The following is a 27,415-nucleotide window of genomic DNA, read 5'->3' on the forward strand; positions in this document are numbered from 1 at the left end:
GAAATTTATTGTACTTGTGAGACAAGATTTTTTTTTTATTTATTTGTGCTTTGCACTCAAGAAAATAAAAAAAAAAAAAAACCCTGTCCACCTTGCCCCGTGAAATCCTTTCATTTTCTGCAATCCATATAAATTGCATTTTATCAAAGAAAACTGAGGAAAAAATACTTTGAAATTCTAAATCGTCATTTAATTGATATATTTGATACTCTAGAGAATCATTTACATAGATATAAAAACAGATAGTATTGTTTCATGTTATATATGCAAAAAATTTTAAATTTTCCTTCTATATAAGCAAGCATCAAATTTGAAGTGATACAGCTAAATTTGAATGATACATTCTGAATAGTGCTTATTTTGAGAGTTACAGTATGTTTAAATATCAAATATTATACATGGGTAACAACTAATATTAATCAATCAACTAATATTAATAAATTTATGATTATGATATAGAGAAAAAAGTGTGGTGTGAACTGTGGTTAAAGTGGTTCTAATTTGTGAACTGTTGTATTTACGGGTTTTTTTGTTTTTTTAATGGTACTTTCTCAAATAACCTACATAAAAGAAACTTTTTTCATTTTCCCTGATCAAAGCAACAGTGTATAAAAATTGACAACAACTGATTAAACTCAGGTGGCTAAAGCATAATTTTGCAATGATTTTGGTATTCGATTGTACTTCAGACGAATAAACTGTTTTACGTATTTCAATTTCTTTGCTAATTTTCTAACGTAACCCCGTCGCGCTCTCGGTTGAATCCTCCAATCCACTCGATGTGGCGCTGGATTCGGATGCCGTGTCCTGCTTTCTCAGCAAACTTTCCAACATGTTGCAGGTAGACGTTACTGGCGAAAAGCACTCTAGGTTCGCAGAAGCATCTGTTGGATTAGGCAAGAAGTTCGTATTTAATAGAGATTCATTTTCGTTTTGTTTGTTCTCAAACAGATCGAGCAAAATGTTGCATTGCTCTGTCGACAATTCCAAAATTCCTTCCTCATCACTGACAGCAGAATCTGCTTTGTCATTCTTGAATGTGTACGGAAATGAAACAGAATCATTATGCGCGTTAGATCTTTCTGCGATTAAATTGTCAGAATGAGTTGGAGGAGAGTTTTGTTCTTCTTTTCTCTGTTTTTTCAGATGCTGAAACTGGTTAGTGAATCCATCTTCTAATATACTGTCATTACTTTGTGCAGAAGAGTGTCCTCCGTCAGACATTTTCTTATTGAGATGCTGTCGTAAGTTTAACTTAGTAGGTAGCATAAGCTTTTGTTTGTTTTTGGTCAGCAAAGAGCCATCTGTGGTTCTCTTACAAGGGGATATTGAGATATTTGGTGTTTGCTCAAGAATTTTCGGAATGAATTGTTTTACGTGATCCTCTACTATAGCATCAATTTCGGATAAACGTTTCTTGGGCGTTTTCTTCTTTTTGAAGCTAGAGTAGTTCAACTCCTCTGACAATCCATAAAGGTTTAATTTTAATTCCAGATGCTAAAAGAAAACATAACTATACATTTTATTTCATAAGTAATTCTTACAAATATAATGTTTACAAAAATAATACTTAATTATAAAAAATAAAACGAAGCGGGTTACTTGTTTTTCCGATAAAAGATTACATATCGGAGAAACAGAAAACTGCTTTGTGCTAGTGTACATGTCCAGAAACAGCACATAAACTACCCGGATTATCGGTTAAAAATAGAGCCAAGAAGTTCACTTTTGCACCATCTAAAGGGTCGATGATGTAATGGCGCGATGACGGTAAAGCGAGGAGCGCTGACGAAGACGCAACAGTTCAATAACCCAAGAACCATGATACAATGACACGACAATGCGATGACAATGATGCTATTGCACGATTGAGCGCTTCATCGTCATCTAATCATTGCGGCATCTTCATCGCACCAACGTGTCATCGCTATCGCTCTATCGCTTCATCGTGCAATCGCATCATCGTCATCGCACGATCGCATCATCGTCATCGCACGATCGCTTCATCGTCATCGCATTATCGACCCAAACCTCGTTGGTGCGATGATGGGATAAGGAACTGCATGACCCTATCATGATTCCATAGTTAAACCTTAAGTTAACAGGATCTTTGTGAAAAAACTATTTAACATATTTCCTTTTTTATAAACTTACAAATGTAGAAAATGGGAAGTTACAGCCGAATTAAGACATGTTTGGTTTCTTCTCCAGTAGCCGGGGCGAATGACCAAATTACGGGAAATATATTGCAACATGAAATGTGTATAGTGTCTTGATAGGACCATATGCAGTACCTTTGAATTTTTTTTAATCTGCTACAACAGTCGGGAAAAATCATTTACTAGTAAATCATTTTGTAGTTAGTTTCCTTACAAGTTTTTAGCTCACCTTAACGAAAAATGGTGAGCTGATGTGGAACCTCGACTTACAAAGATACTATAATCAGCGAATGCCGTTGTGCTGATGCAATTTAACACACAGGGCCGTCGCGCTAACAAAAAGAAGGCCATCACAATAACACAAAACACGCGCTCAAAATTATTGCAACTTTAATCTTTACGTCAAGCCGACAAACAAAGAATTGTGTATAGTTGCGTTAGCGTGATAGCGTGCTTTGTGTTAGCTTTGTGTCACTTTGTAAATGTTTTGTTTCGTTTTTTGTATTAAATGTTACTAGAATCGAGGATGTAAAATTGTAGTTGTTAATATATTTTGTATTATGATCAATATTTCGGTAGTTCAGAGAAGTGACTGCCTAGGAATGTACACTGTAGTGTGATATTTTACGGGAAACCTTGACCTGCCCGCGGAATAAATGTAAGTGCCTCCTTACCAAAAATCTGATGAGCAATTTTTGATATTTGGAATTCATTGTCTTTTGGTGTTCTTTCACTTTCTGCAAAGTGCGTTTTTCTCTTATTAATTCCTTCATATATTCCACAGATGCTTTCAAAATTGATCCTTTGTTCTGTTTAAGATGGCTGCAAATAAATGCAATTCCTTAATTCTATTCATTCGTTGTCCTGACGACAACATTCCACTTTCACTTTGCTTATGTATGATTAGCATATTTTTTTTCGACAGAAACACTCACTTTAAATGACCAAATGACAAGCATAATTAATCGAGATATAAAACATGCTACAACATAAAAAAACATACATTATACCAAATCTAAATAACTTGGAAAAGAAATCTAAGCAAGCCATATAATGCAATTCAGAGAGTTTTCTTCAAAAGAAAATATAGTGTCTGACATTGAAAAAAAAATTGTTATATTAAGAAAAAGCTTACTGAGGCACACTTGCTGGAAGGAGAGCTGCCAATTCTTTAATTCTGTCGTTAATGTTGTATCGACGCCGTCGTTCAACTGAAAGGTGTTTGTTAAACGATATAATTCTAAAAGTGCATATTCTGGTTTGAAAGCAATCTTTAAAAAATGGTTTTACCGTTTGAAATCATATTTTTAAAAATAGGTAGAATTTATTTAATTTATATGATTTTGAATTCGAAGAGTAAATGTACATGTTGTTTGAATTTTATTGCTTAAGGAAGTGATTGCAAGGCGTCATGTGATCGACCCTTGTGATGTTTAAAAAAAAGAAAGTTTACGGTAACCATTTCCGGAATAAGGGGCGTGATATGATTGCGCCAATGATAGAAAGTCCTTGTGGCAATATTTCATGACCAGAGAAAGAATAGGACGTGACGCTGCAGAGTGTTGGGGAGTGTCGACGCAGATTTTTTTTTTTTCCATCTACGTGTTTTGTTTTTGACACGTCTAGCTTTTGTGTACATAAAATTCTGAACATTGAAATCTATTTCATTAATAAATTGAATTTATATCCGGATCTTTATGTCCTCTTGTTTTAATTAATTAAAATATTAGAATTTACTATTGGATCTACATCAACGTATATATTCATTTTCTAGAAACTTCAGACGGCATAATTTTCTCAGTAATTAATGAAAATGGATGAACAGATGAACGAATGCGATTTTGATACACAGTATATATACGTTATAGACTAGTTTGAGGTTGCATGCTGGACATGAACGTCATTTTTCTTAAGGATATCCGATCCTCAGCCAGGAAGGATAACTCTTTAATTTATTATTTAATTCAAAAAGTCTCAGAATGAAGCTTAAATATGAATTCTTTTCATGCAACAATTTTCATTTTATGCATCTCAATGTGATTCAAGGTTCTTTGAAGTTTTAGAAACAGTTTTTTAAAACGTTGATATTTTTACCCTATAGAGGTATGTTAAATATACAGATTCAAAGAAATCGACTTTCTTTTAATTTAGCCTTAGATACTAATACGTTCTATTTCCATTAATGAACTCTTCAAAATTAGAGGCGCGTTTTGTCATATGACTGGGACAGCATGGCTTGCGGATAATACAAAACATGCCAATCTCAATCCAATTTTAAATGTTAAATGTATTTGTCATTCCAATTAAAGAATAGAAGAACTAAAAGACATATGTACATGTAAGAAAGCGAGAACCCTAAATCTATCATCCATTAATAAAAAATACGACATTTCCGAGGCATATGTATTGTATTTAGAGGTACCATGCAATGAATAGATACATACGATCAACAATAGATATAAGTTGATATTGTTGTCATTCCTACTCTTGATGTATATAAGGTTCACAACAATAAAATATTTCATTTGCATTTTCTTAGGATTTGTTCATCGACAATCAACATATTGTTTACATGATTATGTTACGTTTGTCCCAGAAATCCCGCGAGATTTGTACATTTTCCGACTTTTTCACAAAAGAGCGCACTAAGTATAATTCTTCCATAGTGGAAATAGAACGTATTAGCATGCTATGAAATTAGGAATGATTTATGGTGTTTTGCAATGATAGGAAACACTTTATAAACTATGCATTATCAATTATTCAATGCCTGATTTTCAGAACCTGAGGATCGGACTACCTTAATATTGCAGTGGAAATTTGTTTTCCTCTGTAAAATCTTCTCGAGCATTTTCAACACTTACATCGGCCATGTAAACATTGAATCATCGGTACATATTGTGTAAACATTTTGTTGTAAAATGTTTTATGCGTCGTATTTTGTCAAAAATTGAAACTGAACACACTTCTTCTGACAGAAAAGAAAAGTTTCTTTTAAAAAGTTTTCACAAATCTAGCAAAAAATAATTTTTAAAATAATAATTTTTGAAAATTCACCAGGACATGAACAAAGATGCTTCACGCCGGCATATTTAATGAAGCACATAAGCGCGAAGCGACGCAAATTTATGTCATTCAACAATTAGGCCTATTTTTGAAACTAAAGTTTCTAGTTTTGACGTCAAGTGTGGAATTATGACGTCACAATGGAGATATTCTTGCTCCCTCATGTACTCATGTACCTAGTTCATGAGAAAATGTTTCGAAGAATATGAAGGAAAAATATTAGCAAATGTAAATATTCACTAGCAAATCACTATTTTTTGCCAAATAAGATATTAGGATTTTTATATATTTATTGCAGATACAAGTTCTATGAAATTACCCCTATTTATTCAATATGTTCAGACAGGTGTCAACCAACCAACCCCCCCCCCCATTCCAGGTCACAGTGCAGAGACCTCGATGTTTGTTCAGCGCATGAACAATTTAACCCTTGGACTGCTGTTTACTGGTTTAGAATATATATATTTATATTGAGGTAATAACGGAATGAATGTTTTGGAGATGGGAAAATAAAAAAAAAAAAAAAATGTGCATGTTGTTATTTTTTGGAGTACTTGATTTTATTTTTTTACTTTTGTTATTCTGATTTACATATAAAATGAGCAACAAACGCAAGATTTTCAGAAAAAAAAGTATTTATTAATCTATACATATTGTTTTTTCTTTAGTCTTTTAACAGACTATACATATTTAAGGTTCAGTAGCAAACCATCATACGAAAATTTATAAAATCTAATAATATTTTTAGGAAGGGGGGGGGGGTATTGAAATGCATGTAGCTTCAAAATGAACCTGATGACCTTACTTCATATTTTAACCATAAATCATTTATAATAATTTGTACAAAATATAATAGTTTTTGGAAAATTCATTGGGTAATTTTTTTGTCAAGACTTTGAGAACTGCTCTTGAGGTTAAAATATTACTGCAAATTTACAAGGAATACTCCCCAAAGCAGCGGTGGCATTACTACATATATCAATAATTTCCGATACAATTTTTATTTTCATTGAATATAAAGCATATTATTTAATATCCAGTGGATTTTTTTTAATTTTGTTTCAATTTTGATACCTCTATGGGATATATAAAATTTCACCTCATAAATATCAAAATATTGAAAAACTGCGGTTACCATGGCAACCATATCATCCTTATAACCCTGATGACCATGGTTGAAATTTTCATATTATGATACCATTAACGTAAGGCAAATGATATATAAAAATGAGAAAAATTTATTGAGCGGATTTTTTTCACGGACCCTTGCAATCGCTTCCTTAAACATTATAAAAGGGGCATTTGAAAAGTTCTCAGAATAGTTAGATAATTAGACTGTTTTACGAAGGTTAATAATTTTGATATCATTGAAGAGTGCAAAAATTCATTTACATGTATTGTGACGTCACTTTATATATTTTGTGACGTAATATCTCGAAAAAGGACGCAAGGATCCATTTGTTAACGAGGCCCAATATAGTTGGAAGTTAATCGGACCGGCAAATATTTTTGAATATTGGATATTCGAGGGTTGATTCAAAAGTTTGTGGAATTTTCTTGTGTTTCATTTATTTATGAAAGGAAGTAATTGAAAATTACAACTAAAAATATATGCTCTTGTTGAATTTTCTTAATAGAACATATTATAAAAATTCATGATATTAACGCTTAGGCAGTTGCCATAGAAACGGATGCTTGAAAATGCGAGGGAGACATATATTCGTTCATTATCAATTCAATTCTTAGTACTCATTGCGAGTTAAAAACATGCTTAGTGTCATATAAAACGAAATTATGTCAACATTATGATTGCCTGAACTCTTCTACATCTTTGTGTGAAAGTTTTATCATTTTACTGGATATATAGTAATTTCGATTGATGATTTGTTGTTCATCATGACATTGTAATACAAGGTCGGAATTCGGTCAGGTAATAAGTTTTATGAAAATCTCCTAAACACTCCGACTTAGGCGCATATACTTTTGATACAGGCAAGAAAAAGTGTAGTAAGCAACTGCTTTTTCAAGTGGCGTCAGAATTTTAAGGAAAATAGAACTTCCAATGAGGATTATGAAAAGACTGTTCGCCTATTGGAAGGTTGTTTTTTTTTTCCTCATAGACAAATTGAGAGCGTTAATGGAAGTGGACCGCCGACGTACTGTGATGGGCATTACCACTTAAATCGGAATATCATATGGAACGACGAAGCATATTTTGAAATATGGTCGTAATATGAAGAAAGTGGGTGTGGGATGAGAACCCACACTTTTCTCGAAAGCAGAAATCGAGAAAAGCAGTGTTTCGAAGAATTTCTAAGTCGATTTGAACATAAGGGTGAAATGCTCCTAGTACGTGGCGTGACATACGTAACTTGGCGTTACGTCAACGTCTTCACTACTGGACGAAAAAAGTGCTGAGAATCCCAAATTTTACTGATAATGTTTGATAATTACTGATATAGTGCTGTTCTTGCTGATAAATACTTATATTTTCTGTTATTATTACTGTCGTTGCTGATAATTTTAGTTGTTTCTGATAAATACTGATAATTACTGTCGTCTTTACTGTTGAGTCTGATAAATACTGATAAATACTGTTGATGTGCTGTCGATGCTGAGATTTACTGATAATTACTGTGGTCATTGTTTTTAATCTGGGAAAGGACTAAAATTGCCTAAGAAATGATTAATTATTTTAAAGAAAGTATTTTATCAACAAATTCATTACAGTATTCTAACAAAAAAAAATTATTCTAGAAAAAAAGTCACATTTTATTTGTTTTCATATTTCATGTATTGATTTTATTATAATCATTTTTACATCAAAATGTTAAAATCAGATCATGAATGTTTGTGTTTTTCTTTACCTTTATATTTCTCCTTTCACAAAGTTTTCAATATCTGCGGAAAATAATAATTGTGTTGTTATTGCAGTGGTTTTTCTTCCCAAGTGCTTTTTAAAACAAGTTTTTATTTTTAAAGGTTAAAAAAATTCCCATCTCATATTTTTTCCACGTGTATTTGTATTGTCATCAAAAGCTTTTAGAGGGCATCTTTAATATAGTCAATGGTTGTTATTGTCAATTTATTTTTTCGTGTGGAGAACTGAACATGTATGAGCTCTATAAGTTGAGACCCCCCCCCCCCCCATTTACTTACAACTCTCATTTTAAGAAGACACTTTAGCCAGTATTAAATATATCTCACAAAAAAATCTATTCTGATTTTATGTTGTGTACACTATGTCCTTTTATTGAAGAATGTGACAGGTTTAAATAATAAAAACAAAACATCTTTAATTTGTAGAATAATCTCTTTTTTATACATATAGCCAGTGCGCTCTAGTTCTCTGATTATGTCCTCGATGCGAATTTGATATCATTGTGTAGTATCGACGCTTTCTATCTTTCGTTTTTTTTTTTTTTTTTTTAATTTTTTTTTTTAATTGTTAAGCCATCAGTACACTATAAATCATAAATCTTATGCAGTGTGATTTTCAATCAATGAAATACACGTCTTTCTTTAATTCTTTGTTAATAGTACATAAATCTGCGTTTGGTCTATGGACGTACGCGAAGATCAATAAATAACTGCTCATACATGTTATACGCGGTCAGTCAGTTAAAAAAACCAAAACAAAATAAAATAAAACAAAACTTGAAGTTACTTTCGTCCATTAATGCCGCCTAGCTAAATTGCTTTTCTGGACCACACAGGTCAACCACGTGTAAAAGTTCTACTTTCGTTTTGAGGATCGGGTCATTTATTAGTACATTCTGTGTATCGTACGAGCGACATGAATTTTGTAAAATTAAAAATAGTTTTGTACAGAGATTATAATGTTTTTTTAATTCCATTTTCTCCTTGTCGGAGACCTTTGTATAAACGAACAGTATAGGCTGGGTGCTTACCGACTTGATTATGCTTTATTGTAGCACAAAAAGGGGGGTGGGGTGAAATACTGTTAACTTAAAACTGATACGCGCAAGGTTGATTCTTAAGTTTTATGTTTAATAAGTCATACATGTTATAATTACTTATTACATATTTTTTATATACATGAATAAAATTATTTTAGAGAATCAATGAACGATATCAAATTCAGAACTATAACATTTATTCTTGAGTGCGATAAACAACGTCATGTTACTGTCATTCAAAATTCATAAAAGATTTTTTCACGGATTCTGAGCGATGTGGAGTTTAATTCCCTGTTTCTGAATTCTGAACAGTTAATGCTAATATAATTTCAATGATTGCTTTCACCAAACCATCTATTTTTTTTTTTTAAATTTATATGTACATTTTGCATAATGTTTTAATTATAAGATGAAGTCAAATGTTCCGTATCAATTTCTCGTCTCCGTTTCACGGGCCCCAAATCATCGTTAACCGAGGTTCAGAATTGAAAATACATGTAGCCCCCTCCCCGGGATTTTCTTTTAAATTTATCTGAAGCATGTCAGGAAATGTGCATTAAACTAACAAATAAAATTAAATACTGAGCAAACTTAGATTTATGTGAATTAAAATAATTATTGAATCTTAAATCTGTACAATGTATATGCATATAACTTCATTTTTTTTTTTATCTTAGTACTGCAATGTCCTATTTTGCTAATTAGTTTTTTTTTTTTTTTTTTTCAATTTTCAATTTTATTCGTCAACAAATTGAATATTACAGGATAATTTTTTTTTCGTGCGACCGTAAAGATTTTCCTGCTCAAAGAAGAAAGTACATATACAGTGTAGGTAGTTTGTTTATTATGTACACCGGTGGCCGCAGACGAGGAACAATAGGTAATTAGTGCCCATTGTTACGCTGACCACTACAATTTACATGTAATATACAAGTTGTACCCCGTTCTACCCCGGGGCGGAAGACTTGTACACAATACAGCCAAATCAGAGACTGATCTTTGATTTTTGATCAATGAAGATCAATTTATTCCATGTAATTTTTGACCACACAAGATTAAAATCGATCAATTTCATCATGTACATGTACTTTACTAAGTGAACTTATTATATTAGGTCTCATTTCTTATTTCACATTCCATAAAATTAAATTAAAAAGATTTTAAAACTTATTGAATAAAAATTTTTCGTGTCATGAAATTTTAAGAGACCAACATCAAAATGACATAAACACATGTGTACCCTCGCTCTGACACGGGATTCTGACCATGCACTAATTTTTAATCAGCCCCCAATCTGCCGGTTGCACATGTATGTATCGTGTACATGTAGATGTAGAAGAGATATTCTGGAAGAATCTAAAATGCCTATATTACGTTCAAATAAATAGATAAATAAATAAATAAATAAATAAATAAATAAATAAATAAATAAATAAATAATCTGTGCCTCCAGATTGAACATATTCACATCTGTTTTCATCTCTTTATTAAATTTAAAAATGCATAAAATTTCTCATTTTCGAGCAAATTTTCAAATATCTTGACAGAGACCAGAAAACCGAACATTTAAAAATAAAAAAAATAAATGTCTTTGAGAAAGAAAAAACAAAAAAAGCTATATGAAAGGTCATCTTTAAAAAAAAAAATGTCGTCCTCTCTTGACCAGTTGACGGAGTGAAACCGTGCGAATCAAACTTTTCTAACCTGCAGGAAATATTTTTTATTCCGATTTTTTTCCCACCCATTAAGAACTATTTCTTATTATTGAAAAAAAAACGTCACCGACCTCCTTACCCAAATATCTTGGAGTCGGGAGAGGGCGGCGATGAATCTTTTTAAAAGATAGCCTTATTTTCTTTTTATTTACAGTACATTAATAAAATTCCATTTTCCTTGCTTACAGGTAAATTATACTATTTTCATAGATTGGAAGAAAACATTTGCTTAATATACGCGGTTTCATTTATTTCTTGTCAACATTTTCACAACCGTATTGTAGTAAATGAGATCAGCGTAATTTTTGTCACTAGCAGAACATTTAAAGAAATGTGAAAATGTCGTAATGATAATTTTTAATTAAAAGAAAGAAATAATTGAAGGTTTTTACAGCCCTCAGTTCTTCTTTAGCCCTTCCCAGCTTAAGAACAAAGACCACAGTAATTATCAGTAAATCTCAGCATCGACAGCACATCAACAGTATTTATCAGTATTTATCAGACTCAACAGTAAAGACGACAGTAATTATCAGTATTTATCAGAAACAACTAAAATTATCAGCAACGACAGTAATAATAACAGTAAATATCAGTATTTATCAGCACTGAACTGAACTGAACTGAATTTATTGATCTCTTCACAATTTTACAATTGTATAGCGAGATATAAATGTAAACTACAATGATGAAAAATAAAAACACATATATGGCATGCGTGAGTATGAGGATAGACAAATAGTACAATTATAGGTTTAGGTCTTTACTAGTTTGGGGAGCACGTTTTAGTAATTTTTTTAATAAATATACACAGTTTTCTTAAAAATGACTGTTTATCTGAATTCATTATTTCTCTAAATGTAATTGTATTTTTGAATCGTAATTGTTTTTGTGTTAAACATTTATTTCTTTCACGTGTCATTGCCGTACAATTTAATATGTAATGGAATTCATCTCCTATTTCATTTAATTGACATTTCTTACATAGTCTAATCTCTCTTGGTTCATTTAACCAACGTCCAGTTTCAATTGGCAAATAATGATTACAAGTACGGAATTTGCAGAAATTTATGGCTTCTTTTCGTGATAGAATTTCTAAATATTTTTCAAATTTTAGTTCGTCTTTGTATATTCTATAATTTAGGGTCTTTGATAAATTTTGAACATCCGAATTCCATTTTTGTTTAAATTGATCTATTAAAGTTAGTTTTACTTTCGCTCTTAACCAATTTGGATTGAAGGCTTGACTGTTCCAAATATTTGAAAGTCCACAATCGTTTAAGATATTTAAGACATTATTTATCCAAGTAATCTTCTTAGTCTTTTGATTTACGGTATCACTTAATTTAGACAGCAGACTTGATATTTTTGTTTCTTTTCCAAGTTTAAGTTTACACCAATAGGAAATAATACGCGTTTGTATTTCAATGGACATGGGATGTCGACCGAGTTCACCATACACCATACAGTCCGGAGTAGATTGTTTAAGGTTAAGAAGTAATTTACAAAATTTTAGATGTACTCTGTCTACAATTGCATTGTTCGAAAATCCCCATACTTCACATCCGTACAACAATATAGGCTGAACAATTTTATCGAACAGGTCTAACTGACATCGTATTGATAGATTATGTAAGCGGCCTTTCTTAAGAATTTCAAATATTGCTTTATTTGCTTTGTCAACTTGTTTCTGCTTTGCTTCCTTGAAAGAACCTGACGTACTAAATAAAATACCCAAATAATTAGTTTCATTTACAACTTCAATCAGCTGTTCGCCGTATTTAAACTCAGGCTTTTCTTTTTTCTTTCCTTTACTTATTATCAAAACTTTTGTTTTGTTAATATTAATCTTCAAATTCCATTTTCTGCAATATTTTTCAAAACAATTAATTTTTGCTTGTAAGTGCTCGGCAGATTCAGCTATCAATACGGTGTCATCGGCATATAATAGTGCAAATAATGTCAAATACACATTTAAATGTTGTTCAAACATAACAGATATAGTAGGTAAACCAATTGACATATTTTGTTGGAAAAAATTCTGCAGGTCATTTAGATAAATTGAAAATAAAAAAGATGACAAGTTTTCACCTTGTCTGACACCATTTTCACAATTAAAAAAATCAGTAACGTTATTATCATAGACTATCCTTGATTTGATTTGATTATACATATTCGTAATAACATTGTACATATTTCCATTAATATTGTTTGCACACAATTTAAACCAAAGAGCTTTTCGCCATACATTATCAAATGCTTTCTCGAAGTCTATGAAAGCACAAAAAAGTTTTTTCTTATTTAGTTTCAATAATTCTGATATAATATGTATGGAAAATATATGATCAACAGTTGAATATTGTTTTCTAAAACCAGTTTGATTTTCCTGCAATATTTCATATTCGTTTGAAAAATCGTTTAATCTATCATTTAATATGGATGTAAAAAGTTTTCCAATACAGCTTAAAATTGTTATAGGTCTATAATTTTGCGGATTGTTTTTCTCTCCCTTGTTTTTATATATTGGAAGGATGTTTCCTTCAAGCCAACATTCGGGTAATTTACCTGTTGAAAAAGCTAAATTAAACAATTTTTCGTAAATTGGGAGCATAATTTGTATTGATGATTTTATATATTCATTTCTTATTTTATCCTCGCCTGAAGCTTTGTTGTTTTTTAATTTTTTTACAGCACTAAGTATTTCATCTTGCGAAATGTATTTGTTTAGATTATGATTCAATTCTTCTATTTCTAGTATTTTAATTTCATTATCTAGCATCTTTTCTATATTCTCTGGTATTTCAGGTGCCTTATTTAACTCATTGAAATAGTTAAATAATTTTTCAATATCGATTTGATCTGCATTTTTTTGTTTATTGTTTTTATTCAATATCTTCCAATATTGTCTGGGAGTTTTGAGTCGCATATTTTGTAACTTTTTACTCATTTCTTCACTATACTTATTTATTTCTCTGTCTAACACTTTTTTATAAGCCTTTTCTTTGTTTTTATAATTTTCTTTAGCATTTTGCGAACGTTTCCTGAAATAATAAACTTTGCTATTTCGGTATTTTTTTCTCGCTTTGTGACAAGCTGTAGAAAACCATGGCTTATTATTTTTATGAATGCTTTTAGTCGTTTTATTTTTGTTCACTTTAATTACTCCTAAAGCTTGTTTAGCTGCATTAATATAATTTTTATTTAGTTCATTTACAATATTGTTGACAATTTTCTCTGGGTTTTCACTGGAATTTATTGCTTGGTCTATGTCTGATATCATTTCTTCGACGCGATTTTTGTTGATAGCTTGAATAAAAGTATTTTCTTTCTCCGGATCCCATGGCTTTATCATTTCTAGATCAGTTGTAGAAACATTTGTTTTCATTTCGTTTATAAATTCGTGTTTATTTATACTTAAAACAAGGGGGTTATGTACGTCGGAGTACAGTGAACTATGCTCCAAAACTTGCATGTTTCTATATAATTCCAAAAGCCGTAGTTACATATAAAATAATCTACAGTACTTGTGCTTTTACATGTTGGTTTTCCATTTATATTATCTCCAATTCGACCATTTACTATTAATAAATTGTTTGTCTTACAAAATTCTAATAACAATTTGCCATAGTAGTTTTGTATTTTATCAACATTATTACGCTCTACATGTTCTGATGTTAAATTAAATTCACTTTGTGATTCTTCAAAAATATCATTAAATTTGTCTGTGGTTTCGTATACAACAGGATGGATTTCAGATCCTGTTCCGGTCCTGGCATTAAAATCACCTGTTAAAATTAAGTGTTTGTCATTTTTTAACATGTTTTGTAGTTCAATTTCTAATAAACTAAATGCATCTTTACTGCTATATTTGGAGTTTTCTGGGGGAATATACACATTTCCAATCAAAATATTTTTATTTGTTTTTGAAATTTTTGTTGATAGTTCAAACCAAAGAACAAAATCGTTATCATTTTTGTGAATTACAATATTTTTACTGAATTCTTTCCTGTATGCCAATGCAATCCCCCCAGAACACTTTTTGCCTTGTTTACTTCTGTTTTTCAAATAAATTTCAAAACCATCTAAATAAAGTGTGTCTAAATCGTCAGTTTTAGTTTCCTGAAAACAAAGTATGTCATAATTTTCAATAAAGTTTTGGAATTCTGGATATTTTAGTTTTTGTTTGATGCCGCAACAGTTCAAAGATAGGATCTTTAGTTTGCCACCAGACGGATAGTTCTCACAAGTGTCAACATGGTCCCCTGCGTGCCCCTATTTCCATTCCGGTGATGATGCTACACGCCTTCTTTTGAAACCCTGGGCCCCCGGAGTTCGAACTGTCCCGTGTTTGTCTTGCACAGATCCTGTGGTAGCTTCCATCTCTGCTTCGGTCGGATCGTATGGATGCCCATTTACATATAAAATATCTCTCACTAACTTCACTCGTTCGCCATTCTGTCGCAGTTCTTTCATTACAGGGTATAGAGTTTTCCTGGCTTGTTCTATTTCATCTGGGTATTGCCTATTTATTTGGAAAGGTTTGTTTTTCAGTTTATACGCTGACTTCATGATAAAGTCCAGTTCCCGTTGGTATATGAACTTTGCTACTATAGGTCGTGGCTTATTCCTGTGTTTCCTTCCAAATCGGTGTACATTGGCAATTTCTATGTAATCTGTGATTCTGAGTTGTTGGAAGAAAAACTCTCTCAGCACCTCCTCAGTGTTTTCGCCTTCGACCTCCATTATGCCTGTGAAAATTAGATTATACTTCATTGAACGGCATCTCAGGTCTGTGATTTGTTCCGAAAGAAGTTCGTTTTTCTCTGTGATTTCTCTTACTTCTTTTTCTTTTTCAAATCTGTATTTACTGAAATCGTTTTCAATTTCTTCTATGCGAGACTTCATGTCTAGTAACTGTTTACTGGAATTCGACACATCTTCTTTTACGCCATCAAATATATTGCTTAACCCTTGGAGACTTTCTTGGAAATCATTGGATGTTTTGTTCATTTCATGGAGTTCCCCTTCTATGTTCTGTACTTTTGCCGATAAACTCATGAATTTTTCGAACATTTCATCAACTCTTTGTAGTTTACTTTCTATGTTCGAAATTTTTTGTTCAAAATTTGTGTTTATTTGATTAAATCTTAGGTTCATAGTATTCCCCATGGATTTCATCAGGTTGTACAACTTTTCTATAGTGACTTCTCCACTTTCATTTTGCTCTTGTAGTGTATCGCCATATAGTACCGACCTACATTCACCAATAATGTTCGACGTGTCCGACGCCATGTTTGTTTATACTGTTCACTCATGCATCACAGATTCACCTAACTTTTACCTGTGCTATTTATAGGACGGAATGGTAATCGTGTCTTCGTGCCTTTTATTGTTCACCGAATTGTTCAATTTTAGATCAGAAATACTAAAATAATACACAATATTTCGGCATTTAACTGCTCTATACTGTTTGTAAACACCTTAAATACCTTCTTTACGTATGTCCTGACTGTATTAATGCACTTTTTTGGATGAAATCTTGAATTTTTTTCTCTCTGAAATGAAGCGGTGTTTCTCCAAACTCACGCATGCGCCTCACCAAGAACAGCACCGTATCAGTAATTATCAAACATTATCAGTAAAATTTGGGATTCTCAGCACTTTTTTCGTCCAGTAGTGCTTCCCCGGATTTAACAACCGTCCATGTTAAGAAAGCTCGAGAAAGACCTTAATAGTAATTTGAGCGTGGTGAAAATTTCCAGTTCTGTTGCATGATGACTCTATTTCATAAATATGTTTTAAACACAATTATATACTAAAACTACGTTATAAACAATGGATTTGACAAATTAAAAAAAATAAATGGGGAAATGTTTTTGCATTTCACACATATTATGCAATATCCATTCATCATTTAAAAAATGAAAAGATAATTGGGGATGGCCTTTATTGTAGTGATTGGGGGCATATCAAAACACGAAAATAGGACTTAAAATTATATCTAATATACTTTATAAGTCGCAGTAGTTTTACATAATATCAACAAATGATATGTTTCTCAAAATTAAATATCCCTTACATTATGAAAGAATTTTCTCTACATTCTTTATTTTATTTAACACAAAACGTTGTTTTACGTGGAAACATTAGAAAAGGGGAGGGGGGTTAAAATGCAATAAAATTACAAAGTTTATGTAGGAAACTAAAATATTTCTTCTTGGTCGCATTTAAATGACACAAAGTTTTTTTTTTAAAAAGTCAATCTACGCATGTATATTTAAGTTAATAACAAAACTGGTAAATAAACATTTACATGGAGAAAGACTTCATGTGTTTACTTTTGGTTGAAGTAGTTTTTCAATCCAAAAATCAAAATAAGATTAGATAAAACTTATAAATTATTAGAAATTCAGAATATCTCAAAATTAAATTATATAACAAAGTTTCTTTTAATTAAAACATTTATTTATTAAAACAAAAGAATTTATAAAAATGCCAGGATGTAAGAGCTTTCAACATCCACAATCAAGACCAACCAGGTATGCAAGAACAGCAAAATATTTTAGCGCACTTTAACTGTGACGTTATTGTATTCAATTGTGACGGCAATCAAGGGTACTATGACGCGTCTGAAACAAAGCTGCGTTAAAACGAGTAGGTTGGGCCTCGTTAAGTACTGTGAAATAACTCATTTTCGCGTGTGTGTGTGTGTGTGTGTGTGTGTGTGTGTCGGAAGGGGGGGGTGTTGTTTTCGAGGTATGAAGACACCCTCGAATTCCTGTCTCCCTCGAAATATATAACAAATAAACACTTCTTCAATCAAGAAATTTGATCCCCAAGAACCAGTTAAAACACACACACACACACACACACACACACACAAATTTGTGATTTTAGGTTATTCTGGCCATGGTTTGAACAAAACTTAATCTACACTTTCTGAGATTGCTTCCATATAAATTTGACTAACTATGGCTTGCTGATCGTGAAAAGTAAATTTTAAAAAAAAATTTCCTATACATTCAAACGTAAAACCTTGATGGCCCATAGTGGTCCCACTTACTTCCAAGGGTCATGATTTGAACAAATTTCATTACTTTCATTACTTTCATTACATTTCATATGACTATTCATGGCATTGTTTTTCTTGTGAAGAAGATTTTTATTCCTATGTAAATCTTTTATCGCCCACTTTACCTCATCCTACGCCTGTGAGTCATGATTTGAACAAAATTGAATTCACAATACCTGAGGATGCTTCTATATAAAAACAAGAGGCCCATGGGCCACAACGCTCACCTGAGTTACTTTTGCCCTGCTGTTCTTCACAAGACCTCCCCTTTGTAATATTTATTGCGGCCCCGCCCTACCCCTGGGGGCTATGATTTGAACAATTTAGAATCAACAATACCCAAGGATGCTTCCACATAAGTTTCAGCTTTTTTGGCCCAGTGGTTCTTAAGAAGAAGATTTTCAAAGATTTTGCCTATATATTTCAATGTAAAACTTTGATTCCCTATTGTGGCCCCACCCTATCCCCAGGGGCTATGATTTGAACAATTTAGAATCTTCACTACCCAAGGATGCTTCCACATAAGTTTCAGATTTTCTGGCCCAGTGGTTCTTAAAAAGAAGATTTTCAAAGATTTTGCCTATATATTTCAATGTAAAACTTTGATTCCCTATTGTGGCCCCGCCCTACCCCCGGGGGCCATGATTTTTACAATTTAGAATCTACACTACCCAAGAATGCTTCCACATAAGTTTCAGCTTTTCTGGCCCAGTGGTTCTTAAGAAGAAGATTTTCAAAGATTTTGTCTATATATTTCAACGTAAAACTCTGATTCCCTATTGTGGCCCCGCCCTACCCCCGGGGGCCATGATTTTTACAATTTAGAATCTACGCTACCCCAGGATGCTTCCACATAAGTTTCAGCTTTTCTGGCCCAGTGGTTCTTGAGAAGAAGATTTTTAAAGATTGTTCCTATATATTTCTATGTAAAACATTGATTCCACATTGTGGCCCCGCCCTACCCCCGGGGGTCATGATTTGAACAATTTAGAATCTACACTACCCAAGGATGCTTCCATATAAGTTTCAGCTTTACTGGCCCTGTGGTTCTTGAGAAGAAGATTTTTTAATGACCCCACCCTATTTTTGTCTTCTCTTGATTATCTCCCCTTGTGAGGGAACCTGGCCCTTCATTTTAACAATTTAAATTCCCCTTTACCCATGGATGCTTTGTACCAAGTTTGGTCAAAATTGGCCCAGTGGTTCTTGAGAAGAAGTCAAAAATGTGAAAAGTTTACAGACGGACGGACAGACAGACAGACAGACGGACAGACGGACGGACGGACGACGGACAAAATGTGATCAGAAAAGCTCACTTGAGCCTTCGGCTCAGGTGAGCTAAAAAGCCTTATCATAACTTTGCTGTTCTTGAGAAGATTTCTTCGTATATGTTCCTATGAAAAACATTGATCGCCTATTACGGTCCCACCCTGCCGTCGTGAGTCATGATTTGAACAAACTTGAATTCACACTATAAAATGAAACTTTCACTTACGTTTCAACTTCAACGATTCTTGCGAAAAAGATATTTGAGTTTTTGATACCTATAGTTGAAATATTGTAACAAAATGCGTACGGAGTGCATTGTACTCATAAAAGGTAAGAGCCATGTTACTCAAGATTGATTTGTTGAGAAATGGATTGTTACACTTTAGTTTTATTAAAAAGAATATTTTCTTTTACAGTGGAGTTACATAATGGACCAAAACTCTGGCTACATCATCTGAATAAAAATCTCTCATGAAGAGCTTTAATAACGTATCAGTTCATAAATCGTGGACTTTGATTACAAAGAAAATGAAATATTGAATTGCTGATTTACCATTTGTAATCTTAATCTAGATCAATACAAAATTCCTTTAAATAGTTTTTCAAAGAAGCCCTTTGTAGCCTATAATATGCTAATATAAAACGTCTGAAGATGAGGTTAGTATTTTTCTGAGAAGTAATGATGAGAGCTTGGTAGAGCATCTGCTGGACACGGTAATATATCCTTGTAAGGATTTTATGAAGTTTAGGAATTCTGCATAGGTAAGGTAGATCGAAGTCACCTTGGTTGACTGGATTGCTAAAAGTATTTAAGACGGAAATGTGATTTTGAAGTACTCTATCTTCAGAAGTGAATTGTGAGATTAAGTTGGATATCCAGACGTAGAATTTATACCAAGTTCTTCTGAAATAAAGTTATTACGAGGGTTGATCTAAAAGTTCGTGGAATTTCTTTATATTTTGTTTTTTAATGGAGATGATTGAAAATAACAGGTGAAAATATATACGCTTGTTGAATTTTCCTAATAAAAAATATTTTAAAAATTCATGAGAGTAACACTTTGGCAGTTGCAATGGAAACGGATGTTTGAACATTTATTTGTTCATTACTCCTTCAACTCTTGATACTCACTGTGGAAAAAGATGCGCTACGTGTCACAAAAAATGAAAATGATTTCATAATTACGATTACTTGAACTCTTATAAACCTATTTGTGAATTTTTTTTCGATTTTACTGGATATTTAGTTTATATATCAATGATTAGTTGATCATCAAAACATAGTTAGACAGCGTCGAAATTCGGTCAGTTAATAAGTTTTGTGAAAATCTTGGAACGCATATATTAATGATACAAGCAGAACAAAAGTACAGTTACAAACTAGTTTTCAAGTGACGTAATAATTTTAAGGAAAATAGAACTTCCGATGATGATGAAAAGTCTAGCCGCCTTTTGGAAGATCATTCTTTCCTCGTAGACAAATTGAGAGCGTTAATGGACGTGGACCGCTGATGCACTCTGCTTCACATTGGTACTGAAATCTGATCATCATATGAGACGACGTAGCGTATTTTGAAAAATTATTGTAATAAGAAGAAAGTGGGTGCGAGATTGTTCCCAGGCTCTCCTGGAAGGCAAAAATGGAGAAACGAATGCAGTGTTTCGTAGAATTGCTAAGTCGATTTGAACGCTAGGGTGAGATGCTCCTAGAACGTGACATACCTAACTTGACGTTACGTCAAAGTCTCCCCCGAATTTTACTGGTTTCCATGTTAAAAAAGCTCATGTGACCTTAATGGTAATTGGAATGTGGTGAAATTTTCCAGTATTGATGTATAATGGCCCTTTTTTATAGATGTGTCTTTTGTTTGCTTTAAATACGTCCCAATAAAATTTTAAAAAGAAATTCCATTAACTTTTGGATCAACCCTCGTATAATGAGTCTTATAAACAAAGACGATATTGTTACAATCATTGTCTGCTGGAATCATAACAAATTGTCCAGGTAATCTTTATAATTCTTTCATCATTTCCGATTTTCTAAAAACGGGAAGGAGAGATGGTTCATATATTGCCTTTTAACTTTCCAACACGATTTTTTAGTATGTTTCTAAAACACTTATTCCATTCTGACAACGTTTTTAGATTTTTTCCCTTCATATTTAGTCCAACGTCTGGCATAATCGTCGAAGGAATTAATAATAGCAATTAATTACCAATCAAAAGATCGGGGCTCCCTGTATTTAGTACCTTTTAAGAGGATTGCTTTTAGATCGTCGTTTTTGGCATCACGGTAGCTCAGTCAGTAGAGCGCACGCTCCGTGATCGGAAGGTGGTGTGTTCGAATCACGGCAGCGACAGACTTAAGTCGATAAAATTAGGTAGCAAATGTTTCTTCGCCATGCGCTCGGCATTTTGAAGTGAAAGTTGCGGGTCCTTCGGTTGAGACCTTACAAACCGAGGCCCCGTGTCACGGTAGGCGTTGGCATGATAAAGAACCCTCACTGCTCAATGGCCCTGAGTGCCGAGTAATTAATGTCTAAATTTGAAGCTCCTCACCGGTATATGGTGACGTCTCTTCATGAGTGAAAAATTCTCGAACGGGACCTAAAATAACATACAATCAATCGATCATTGATCGTCGTTTTCAACTGTATTAATATCTCTGGTAAAGACGTGCCCAGCGGGACTGTAGTTGAAAGAAGAAGAGCAAGAACACTTAAGAAAATTTTATTTTAAATGTTCAATAGGCATTGTAAGGTTTATTTAGAATTAATGAATCAATAAATTCCTTAACCTCAAACATACTGCGTTTATGATTCTCCCAACTTGTAACAACTGCTATTATTTTCTTAACTTTCAGTTCACTTTCACTTTTTCTTCATTTTTCACTTCACTTTCACTTTTTCTTTTTCACTTTCACTTTATCTATTATACTTACTTATATTGTGATTGTCCTTCTTTTCCCGGTCTTTTCTCCATTTTTCTTCCTCCTTGATAGTCCTTAAATTCTGAGTACTATTTCCTAATAAAGGATTTGCACCTTTATTTTGTGCAGGAGTATAGCTGCGCTCATCAGTGGTGGAGCTATTCTTTGGAAATAAAATACCAATTTAAGGTCATTGGCAAGAAGGATTATCCAGAGAGAGAAAGGTTAAAGGTAAAAGTAAAGATAACAAACAGTGATCAAGCTTATACATGCAGTAAACAAAAAACATTATATATGTACCCCTCTCCTTCGGAGAAAAGATAATATACCTGAACATGTATATATATATATATATATATATATATATATATATATATATATATATATATATATATATATATATATATATATATATATATATATATATATATATATATATATATATATATATATATATATATATATTCTATGTGACATATAATACTGTTTTACAATAGTTGTTGTTGGATCCAAAGTATTCTTAAATTTAAAAAAAAAAAACACTTTTAAATAGTAACTTAACCGTAATGCTTGGAAGATTAACCATTGCAATTGTATGAGAAATTCATTCAGGTTAATAAAAATAAGGTCCAGCTTGCTAGTCGTGAAGCTGATAAAATTCTGTTGATTTTAAAAGATTGTTTATAGTTTTTATGTACAATACTTTGTTAGAATACTTGAAACTGTTACTTACGTGTATGGCTGTTTGCAAATCTCATCTCAAATTTAAAAAGAAAATATTGAAGTTTGAAAAAAATAATAATACAGTGTAAATTAATTTTGGAAAATGTATTTTTCTTTGTTTGCTTGATTTTTTTTTATAGTTTTCTTAGGGAATTATGATTTTTTTCCCGTACAATTTCCTAAAAATACGTGAATTTTGAAATATTTCCTCAATTTTCTATTTCGGATTAACCAAATGCTTTCGACTCCAATTTGTAATTCAGCAACTCTCTAACAAAATGTTTCGTCCCCGAATTCCATAGAATTGTTTTGGATTTTCTTTAAGAAATTCCTTGGAATTTTCTATGGAATTCCATGGATGTTATGGGAATTCTACATTAGCGTACATAGGGAGTCCATATCAATGAGACTCTACCTTATTAGTAAAATTTTTATTGCGCTACTTACCGATAAATTAAGAGTCTGCTCAACAAATTCTAAGTCAAACGATTTATCAACTACATCAGGGTTCATCACATTACCTATGACATCATCTACCTGCAAAAATTGCACTCTTTTAAAATATGAAACAATATAGGCCAGTGCACCTTTTCTCAATATATCTTACGACTAGGACAAAAATTTCAATTCTATAAGAAATAGCTGAATTATAGTAGGTCACAAAAAATCTTATCTTTCTAAAATTTTACAATCAATTGTGAATATTCTTTTGGTAAAAAATATTATCTTTATTAAACAATAAAATTACAGAGTTGTTAAATTTAAAACTTAGTCGTGAAGTTTTTTGGGAAAAGGGTTACTGGCTGGGAAGTGACAGAATGCAAATAGTGTTATTACATACATAAAAGCACTTCTTCAAGTTCATGAAAAGAAACAGGTCAATACACCTGCACACATGGGGAAGGCATGTTTGAACTATCGTTCACTCTTTCCTTACTAGGTATATCAATACAAAAAATATTGACAATCAGAAGAATATTTATTTTTGTTTTTTGTCCTCTAAATAAGGGTACCAATTAAATGAATAAAAAATTAAAAAAAAAAAATACGTCATCCAGGTCCTCCATATTAAATATGGCACATCGTAGCTCTTCAGCCAGAGGAATCTCCGCAACATCATTGGTAGTATATTCCTCCAAAGAATCTATATCCTCACCGATATTTATATTTATGCTGCTGGACACCTGTTTTTCCAGATTGTCTATAGCAGGAGAATAGCAAATGTTGGAACCTCCGGCTCCACCGATCTAATTAAAAAATCGTAAAAAAATTATATCAGAAATATATATATATATATATATATATATATATATATATATATATATATATATATATATATATATATATATATATATATATATATATATAAAAGCATTTTACGCTTAACAAACGTAATTTTAATAGGATCTTACGGAGATATTACCGCATTTAACAGTTTCTATTTAGTTTTGTGTCCGTGCAACAAATTTAAGACTCCAGAGAAAATATTTGAGACGCACTCTTGAGAATTAATCAGTGTTGTGAAAGGTGAGAAATCTTTACGGGGAAGCACTGACATTAAAGTCTGTGTTCTCAGATTTATACTAGCTTTAAAAAGATATCTTATAGTGCTAATCCCAGCAGAAAATATTATACTGTTTTAACCCTATTTCTTTGAATTATATACTTCAGTGCAACTTCAGTGCTACGAGAAATCTATGTAACGTTGAAATTGTATAGTATTTTTGGCTGGGATTAGCACTCTCTGAGTATTAAGTTCACATTGTACTAGTATCTAGCACTGTATCAGCATTATATATATATATATATATATATATATATATATATATATATATATATATATATATATATATATATATATATATATATATATATATATATATATATATATATATATATATATATATATATATATATATATATATATTAGGGATGTCAATGAATAGTCGACTATTCGACTATCAGTCAAATGGACCGACGATCGAATAATGAAACGACATTCGAATATTATTTTAACTAAATAAATGCAATAAATGAGTGATAGATGAGATGGAATTCTCATCAAAAAATAAGAAACAGTCTTTTCTCATAGACAGTCGATAATCTTCCTCAACAAAAAACGGTAGATTTTCCATGTACGTATAGAAAGTACAGCAATTATAAATGCTTCACTACTGCGAGAATTAATTGTCAGTAATTGCCTGTGTTGTTTTTGTAATAAATTAACCAATATAATGGGCTTTGTTTGTAAAATCATTCATTGGACAAATATCTTTTGTTATTTTAAGTTTGCTCAAATGCAAGGAATAAATCTGTTTTGATACATCGATCATTATTAAAACAATGCGCTTACATTTTAGACTGTTTGAGGACAATTTGATAGCCTCCCCCCTCCATTTTATTTCATAATAAGCTTTAAAAAAAATATCGGCTGGCAATTTTTTAATGCTTACTAAATAAAAAATGACCGCATGTACAGGCCGATTTACGAATTCTATTTATGGGGAAATAATAAATTTTGGAGAATTAGGTTTCTAAATTTATTTCATAGAGTCATGCTATCCACGCGTTACGTTGCATTAATCTTGATGTTACTTTTTAAACAGATTTTAGTAAAAAGGTTTCTGAGTATGTACCAATGAAGTATGAAATAAAATTTTATTTTCAGAAAATGTTCCAAATATTCGACTATCGTTCGAATAATGCAATCGAATGATCGACTAAGGAAAATAAATATTTTGACATCCCTAATATATATATATATATATATATATATATATATATATATATATATATATATATATATATATATATATATATATATATATATATATATATATATATATATAATTATTGTGCCTCATTTCGGTTTTTCTTTTTTTTTAGGGGGGGGGGGTCGAAGATATAGTTTTATTACCTCATGAAATCTGGGACATACATGTAAGAACGCTAGATTCAAGATCATCAACCTGAACAACTTATTTAAGGTCAAGACATTTAAATAGGGGTAATCAATTGTTTTATCATACCGATACATGTTAAGACAATTTTTGTAGGCTTAATAACTAAAAGAAACAATATTGTGTATTAAGACCTTCGACCTTCATGTACGAACGTTTATTACCAGTGTTCCATCGGGATCCGGATTCGCTAGTCAAGTTGTTTACTTTTCGCCTGCAAGTTTTTGCACCGCCGATTTATTAAAACACTCTGTGATTGTAAGTAAAATGCATTTTTATAAACTCATAAATACCATTCCCGAGTACAATGACAATCTGGTGCAGACTTTTACAGTACAAAAGAGCCGAGTCTGCATTCGTTGAATTTGACATTGTAACGAAAGTTTCAATGAAAACGATAAATTTTTATAACACATCTAAAGGTTAATCGTATTCCTTATCATAAAAAGATTATACATATTTTTATAACGGCATTTTTTGTAATGAACAATCATTACTGTATGCATAAATTTTCAATTTGAATAGAATTTAGATTAACAGGTCATTTTTATCGGTCATTATTCATAATTACTTGGTCATTATATCCAAGTGCAATGATTCCTAGGTCATTATTGCCGTAAACGGTACTTTTTGGAGTCATTATTGAGTTAAAAAGCCTTCTAACAAGCCAATCAAATTTGAGTATTCTTAATAGAGGTATTTTATATATATATATATATATATATATATATATATATATATATATATATATATATATATATATATATATATATATATATATATATATATATATATATATATATATATATATAAGTTGAATCAGTAGAAGATAACCTTTTTAAGAGAAAAATCTTACCTCGTGCGCATTTTCATTCTTATTGCCTGAGCTGGCTTCAGTTTCCGTAAATATTACGGTTTCATCTACAGCATCTACAGCATATCTATAATCTTCATTCATTTGTATCAGTTGTTGGCGAATTGCCTGCAATCGTTTCTTTGCATGGTTCATCTTCAGTTTTCTTTCTTTCTCTGAAAAAAAAAAATAGAAAATTGTGTCCTTAGAATGTGTTAGTAAAGTTAAGAATATTTCGACTCTATAGTCAAGCTCAACCTTAAGAAGTGAACAATCTGATAAATAGTCATTTTGCTGTGCAAGGGAGATGTGCAACTTTAACATTTTATCTAATAATAAAGAGTCTATCTTCGTTAATTCACGTAAAAACTTTTTTTTTCTTTTTTTCTTTTCAAAGAACTTTTTGTAAAATTATTAACACCGAATATTCTTCGTGTTATCATTTTTTCTTCCGTGCTAAAGAGTGATGAAGGGTTTTGTACTTTTAAAATTAAATGGCAAAAAAGTGTACATTTTTTAACTTGACGAGAGTTTTAAATAAAATGCAAAGAAAATAATAAAAATTATTTACTTACATCTCATCCAGTATCCAAGCTTTTAATTCCTGGAATAAGGTTGGTAATACAAAGTTTTATCAAACCTTTCCAGTTCGTTGTCTAGACATTGTACATTAATGATAAAGAAATCATAGTTTTGGTCTATATGACATTAATGGCTATTCAAAATATGAAGGCTTTCTCACTCTCTTCCAT

The 27,415-nt window shown here is 31.7% G+C and overlaps 1 protein-coding gene across 1 annotated transcript; it reads right to left on the bottom strand.

The window, feature by feature from the left end:
* Positions 1-732: 732 nt before the first annotated feature.
* On the bottom strand, positions 733-27,415 carry LOC133193518 (uncharacterized). Its single transcript, XM_061329483.1, has 8 exons — positions 27,406-27,415; positions 26,667-26,839; positions 23,900-24,097; positions 23,298-23,387; positions 22,140-22,290; positions 3,295-3,370; positions 2,834-2,981; positions 733-1,497 (listed from the first exon to the last, which is right to left on the bottom strand). Exons 1-8 carry the CDS (start codon positions 27,413-27,415, stop codon positions 733-735), a joined length of 1,611 nt encoding a protein of 536 aa, XP_061185467.1.

Source organism: Saccostrea echinata, unplaced genomic scaffold (assembly GCF_033153115.1).
Source record: "Saccostrea echinata isolate AGI-Se365-2 ecotype Australia unplaced genomic scaffold, CSIRO_AGI_Sech_v1 ptg000028l, whole genome shotgun sequence".
Lineage (NCBI taxonomy): Eukaryota > Metazoa > Mollusca > Bivalvia > Ostreida > Ostreidae > Saccostrea > Saccostrea echinata.